Here is a 6,237-nt window from a genome sequence, read left to right as displayed (position 1 = left end):
GCTCTCCTCTGCTCTGGGACTCCTGCCCCCACTATTCCCCTCCCGGGGCTGGGAACGCTCCCCTCTCTGCTCTGGGTCTCCTGCACCCCGTGCTCCCCTCCCGGGCATGGGACCGCTGTCCTCTCTGCTCTGGGATTCCTGCACCCCGTGCTCCCGTTCTGGGCCTTGGACCGATGTCCTCTGCTCTGGGACTCCTGTATGCCCTGCTCCCCTCCCAGCCCTGGGACCGCTCTCCTCTGCTCTGTGTCTCAGGTTTGGGAACTGTGTTGAGCTCCAGGCATCAGCCGCCTTCAACTGGAATGACCAGCGCTGCAAGACGCGAAACCGCTACATCTGCCAGTTTGGTGAGTGGCCCAGCTTCTCTCCTCTCTGCTCGCCCGTAACCCGCTCTGCGTGGGGAGGGGCATGCAGGCATTGAGCCAGCTGCTGGCTAGTGCTTGGGTGGCAGGCCTGTGCGCTGTGCTAGCGCACCTTAGCCCTGACCTGCAGCATCCCAGACAGCTCTGCCGATGCCCCTCGGCCCCCACATACAGCCCCTGCTGGGCTCCCTACACATACGGCTCTGCCGATGCCCCTCGGCCCCCACATACAGCCCCTGCTGGGCTCCCTACACACACGGCTCTGCCGATGCCCCTCGGCCCCCACATACAGCCCCTGCTGGGCTCCCTACACACACAGCTCTGCCGATGCCCCCCATCCCAACATGCAGGCCCTGACCTGTAGCCCCCAGCTATTCCAGGCCTGGGTAGCCCAGGGCTGTACTCTAGTTAGTGGTCTTGGCAGAGAATGAGCCACCTCTTACCCGTAGAGTTGGTCCCTGCAAGAGGCATGGTGGCCGGGCAGCATGGAAGTAGTTTGCACGGCTGCTGCCCTTCCTGTGCCCAGTCTGGTTAACAGGCCCCTGGCCTCGCTGCCCAGCACCGCAGTCACTAACAATTCATTTCAAAGTTTTAAAAGCCCTTTTCTGGATCCGAACTGTGCCACGGGAACTGATGCACGTTGCCCAGGTCTAGGCTGGTTCGCAGGAGGGCGAGCGTGGCTGGGTGCCGGCTGGCACACACCTGCCTGGTCTGTCCCCATTACCCAGTCTGGGTGTGCTAGCTAAGCTAGCTACATAGTGCCCAATTACCATTTTATCTAGGGCAGCGGTTCTCAAACTGTGGGTCAGGATCCCATTTTAATGGGGTCGCCAGGGCTGGCTTAGACTTGCTGGGGCCCGGGGCCAAAGCCTGAGCCCCACCACCCGGGACCGAAGCCTGAGGGCCCCAGCCCTGGGCGGCGGGGCTCAGGTTATAGGTCCCCCGCCTGGGTCTGAAGCCCTTGAGCTTCGGCTTTGCCCCCCACCTCCCGGGGCGGTGGGGCTCGGGCTTTGGCTTTGGCCCCCCCAGGCGATGCAGCGGGGCTCAGGCAGGCTCAGGCTTCAGTCCCCCCAACTGGGGTCGTGTAGTAATTTTTGTTGTCAGAAGGGGGTCGTGGTGCAATGAAGTTTGAGACCCCCCCGATCTGGGGTAATGTGTGCATTGTGCCTCCTCTAGGGGCTAGTGCACATAAAGGATAACAGCCTACTATTGCTGTTAGCTCATGGAGTTAGTCCTCTGGCTCCCCTAGTAAGGCTCTGTGTTTGGTGCTGATGACGTGCTGGGGTGGATCTGGGGGTTTTGTCGTTATGGGGCGTGGCTGGCTGGCCGTGGGCTGCGGGCCCGACCCTGGCGGGGTAGCACTAATGCTGGCTGTGATCCTTTGCAGCTCAGGAGCACATCTCCCTGTGGCAGCCAGAGCCCTGAGCCCGCACAGCTTCCAGCTGCTCAGTGGTGGGCGCGGCGTCGCCTCCAGCCCGCACGAAGCTTGAGAAAGAATCCGCTGCCACTGTTCTGCCAGGTCCTCTCCAGCCCCCCTGGGCGCTCAGCCCATCCCAGCCACGCTGACACCCCTCCCTGAGGGCCAGGCGCCGGAGGTGGCACCAGGACCTGCCGAGCGCTCAGGGAGAGAGCGCTTCCCGGGCTGCCCTTCCAGCGGGGACGTGGGGGGGCCAGATCAACCTGCACAGCTGCTCCGGGGGCCCTGACTCCACCAGAGCCATCGCGGTCGAGCCAGGTGGGGGTCTCTGGGGTGCATCCCAGCCCCTTGTCCACGGAACAGCCCCGAGCTCCTGTAAAATAGCCCCTCTCTCACACGTGGCCGCTGGGGCAAGGGCAGCTGCTTTGTGTCCCCACCCCCTTCCTCCGGGATGTGATGGCACGTCAGTGCAGGGAGCCCCTCGCTTCCCCCGGCTGGGCCAGAGGGAGCAGGGCACCCCCCGGTGGTTACCCCCAGTCCATAGCTCTGCGGCCCTGAGACGGGAGTCGCTGGCGGGAGCGGACTGGGGAGCTGAGTGGCACGGAGCAGGAGGGTGCCTGTCCCGCCTAGAGCTGGCAGTGCTCTGCCAGGGCTGTGGGGTGCGAGGAGGGGACCGGGGCCCCAGGAATCACAGCCGAGATGTGCCCTACGAAGAAGGCAGATGTGGCTGCCGGGTCTAGGCCTCGGTGTCCAGTCGCTAGCCAGGGCCATCCCGCCTCCCGCTGCAGCTCGGCTGCAGGAGGCAGCCTTCCCCGGGCAGGCAGGTGCAGTGTGGCCACACTCTCGGCCCCAGGCCCCTTCGCTGTGCCAGTCAGTCCCACCACGGCTCAGCGCTACCGAAGCCGGCTAGCTCCGGTACCGACCCGCTAACCTAGCAGAGCAGGGCTCTGAGCTGCCCTAGGCCTAGAGGCTTTTCGGTTCAGGCCTGTTCTTTCGCCCTGTGTAGCATGCGCTCCGGCCGGGGGCACTGTCTAGGCGACACGAATTCTTCCTGCTGTTTGAGAGCTGGGGCTGTTTTAATAAAGCCGTCTGTCCCTCCTGCTGCGCATGTCCCTGTCTCCAGCTGTGGGGCCGGCCCGGGTGAGCGGCTGGGAGCCACCCGCCTTGGCGTGGGGCAAAAGGAGGAGAAAAATGGGGAGTGGTGGAAGCAAAAGCCAGGGGCCCTCCTCAGCCTGTCACCTGCTCCCTGCTGCAATCATCTCTCCTACCACTTCCCACTGGCATCCTACGCTGGGCCAGGGCTCCCCCTCCTGCCTGCCATCCCAGGGCTCTGCTGTCCTGCACCGTGTCTGTTCCAGCTGGGCAAGGAACCGCTCTGCAAAGAGCTGTGTGTGGCCAGGGCCCCAGGGAATGGGAAGGCCCCAGAGCACAGCAGACCTCGGCTGGGAGATCGTGAAGTACCCTGCAAAGTAAAAGAAAGCAAGGGGGCTTGGGCCATTTTCTGCTGCTGTGAGGGGGTGGGGGAGGGGCTCTGCTTGGGCTTTATACTGGAAATTCAGAGCCTGTCTGGCCAGGCGGCCTCGCGGGCGACTGGGGAGCTAGTGTAAACGAGGGAGGGAAAGACGAGGTTTAGTTATTAGCATTGGGTGGGGGTGTCTAGGATCAGGCCGTGGTGCAAGGTGCTGTACATACACACAACGCGGCCTCAGCCCCCAGGAGCTCACGGCTGAAGGATTTAAAACCTCTGGTGTTTGCCACCAGCTGCTGCACTCACTGCCTCGGGAACGTTTTGGAGAAGCTGTTTTGGGAGAGATTCCACGCACACACTGCATATCCCCAGGGACAGCCACCAGCTCCTCCGGCCAAGCTAACCCCGGCGCCGGCTATTTCGAAGCAGGAAAGGGCCGAAAGCTCAATTTAAAAAACCCAAACTAAACCCTCTGGCCCAGCTAACTGTGACATCAGCATTAGTCCAGCCCAGTGCCTGGCTCACTGCCTGGGGGGTAGGATCCCGGGGGGGAAGAAGGGGGGGTATATGATGAAGTTGTGGGTAGGGTCAGGGGAAATTTTTTTCATCTGAAACATTTTTCCCCTCTGAAAAATGCAGCTTCAGGTCAACCGAACCGTTTGGCGAATTCACGGTGAACTTGCCGAATCAGTCAGGGGAAAAGCCCCGAACCCTCGGCAAAGATTGCCAAAAACCTCACATTTTCCCCCACGTCAACATGATTTTTAGATGAAATTTCCTTCAATGTTATTACAAAAAATTAAAAACCTTTTAAAAGGTTCATAAAATAAATGAAACATTTTGTTTGGTCTGACACCCCCCCCCAACCTTTCCATTTTGGGTCACCCTCCCGCCAGCCCCCCATGCAGCCAGGCTGCCCCCTGCATCTTGCAAGGACTCAGCGCGAACACCAGCACTTCACCGTTTAGAACGCGCTGCACAAACGTTAACCAAATCATTCTCTGTCGTTTCCTTGTGCGGGGGGGGGGGGTCCAGAGGGCAGTGCAAAGGTGCCAGTGGGGGAACCCCACATGGGAGCAGGGGAGCTACCCCAAAGGAGCAGGGGTCCTGGTGTCTATCAATAAAAATGCAGAAAAATACACGTGACGGGATCCCCCCAGGGTGCAGCCTGGGACTGTGGGATCGCTGTGCCCCCTGAACTCTCCCCAGCCTGGGCTGTCTCTCACAATGCCTTGCTAGGGACCAGCAGCAAACCCCTCCAGGGACCGTGATCACTCAGCACAACCACATGTGGAGCCCCACACCCAGCTAGATTGCATGAATGCTCCCAGAGCCACTCATGAATCACCCAGAAAAAGGCATCAGAGCCAAATCCCCCCCCAGCTCCCCACACTGTACCCCAGGAATATACCATCTTGCACGGCTCAAGACAAGCAGTGCAAATGTATCAATTGGTTCCCCATTTCATCAATGGAAAGTGGATATACACCAGCCTTTGTACCCTGAGCAGATTTGCCCCACACTTCATACAAACTCACTGGTAAAGATAAACAGTTAAAGAAATGTATTGACTGTAAAAGGAAGATTTTAATTGATATTAAGTGACAGGCAAAAAGTCAGAGTGGTAAATAAAATATAAGCACAGAGTCTAAACTCTCAACCCTATTCGGTAGCATCTGGATGAAGCACAATTCTCCTAACTTCACAGGCATGAATGATACACATCTATGGCTAGAGAACTGCCTTCCGGCAGATCGTAACCTTTCCCTTGCTACCTTACAAGCCATGCTTTGTATGTACGACCACGCTTATATACAGATGAGGAATACGGGAGTTCCAGGACGCTCCCCCAAGGTACAGAATGTCACAACACACCCAGGAAGATGTCAGTGAATTGTTTCTCACTAGACCATTGTTCACCCTGCCCCACTAGCCCTTAGGGCAGCCTCCACCTCTGTCTAGTGCAAACCCAGCTTCAGGGCTGGGAGTCCAGCACCGCCACCAGCCTTTAAAACACCCCGTTTAAAGGGACACGTTCTCCCAAGGCAGCGGAACAGTCCAATGCCTCACAGGGATGGGGGAGTAGGACCCGGCGCAGGGGGCATCGGGATTTTTAATACCACCCTCTTGTGAAGAGTGATAATGCAAGGAAATGACCCGTGTGTGGACTGCAAGTCGGAGCTGCTGACCCTCCTGGCTGCCAATCCAGATCAGAGGTCCTGATCCAACTCCCCATTCAGAGAACTGGAGTTTTCCCACTGGGCTCTGGAGCCACCAGAATGGTTTCCTACATGCCGGTCAGTGCGTCTGAGAGCGCAGCGTGTGCGTCTCCTCTTTAACAGGCCGCAGCAGCGCTGAGAACGGATGGCTGCTGGCTCAGTTCTCAGCAGCGGCCAGGTGCAGGACACAGAAAGCAAAGGCAAGGCAGGGCCCTGGCTGCATACACCACAGGATCCACACATTAGACAGGGTGATGATAACAACACCCAGCCCATGGCTAGCACTTTTCATCAGCAGATCTCAAAGTACTTCACAAAGGGGGAGGGGGGGGCAGTAGCCTTATCATTTTACACATGGGGAAACTGAGGCACCAGCAGAGCCAGGAACCAAAGCCAGCTCTCCCAAATCCTAGTGCAGAGCTCTAGCCACTCAGCCACGCTGCACCTTTGACTCCAGTTTCTCCTATAGCTACCTGCAAAGCGCAGGGTTCGGCGTAGATGCCCTGATGGGAGGGCATTAACTCCTGCAAGAAATACATGGGCTCCTGCACTCAGGTCTTGCTGTTCCCTGCTGACATGGCCAACAAGGGGGCAGTTCAGGCCAAGTGCACTGAGAGCTGAGATCACCCGCTGCCCACAGAAGGGGACAGCGGTTGGTCACTAACTCCTTGGCCAGGATTAGAACCGGTGCACCAGAAGGGAAGAGTGCTCTGTGGCACGTGGCACTAGCCACCCCAAGGGCCTGCATCTCCCTGCTGAGAGCACTTCCTAGTA

The 6,237-nt window shown here is 58.9% G+C and overlaps 1 protein-coding gene across 1 annotated transcript in view; it reads left to right on the top strand.

Annotated features, from left to right (window-relative positions):
* LOC113406947 (C-type lectin domain family 18 member C-like) overlaps window positions 1-1,829 on the top strand; it is a 28,456-nt gene extending 26,627 nt beyond the window's left edge. Inside the window, exons 11-12 of the mRNA XM_026653865.2 lie at window positions 253-344; window positions 1,747-1,829. Of these exons, the coding sequence (XP_026509650.1) occupies window positions 253-344; window positions 1,747-1,784 (130 nt within the window). The 3' untranslated portion in view covers window positions 1,785-1,829. The remainder of the gene's footprint in view (window positions 1-252; window positions 345-1,746) is intronic.
* The last annotated feature ends 4,408 nt before the right edge of the window (window positions 1,830-6,237 follow it).

This window comes from Terrapene carolina, unplaced genomic scaffold, assembly GCF_002925995.2.
Source record: "Terrapene carolina triunguis isolate 2854851 unplaced genomic scaffold, T_m_triunguis-2.0 Scaffold166, whole genome shotgun sequence".
In the NCBI taxonomy this organism is placed as follows: domain Eukaryota; kingdom Metazoa; phylum Chordata; order Testudines; family Emydidae; genus Terrapene; species Terrapene triunguis.
Note: the sequence above shows the minus strand (reverse complement) of the source record. Positions and strands in the feature narration are given on the sequence as shown.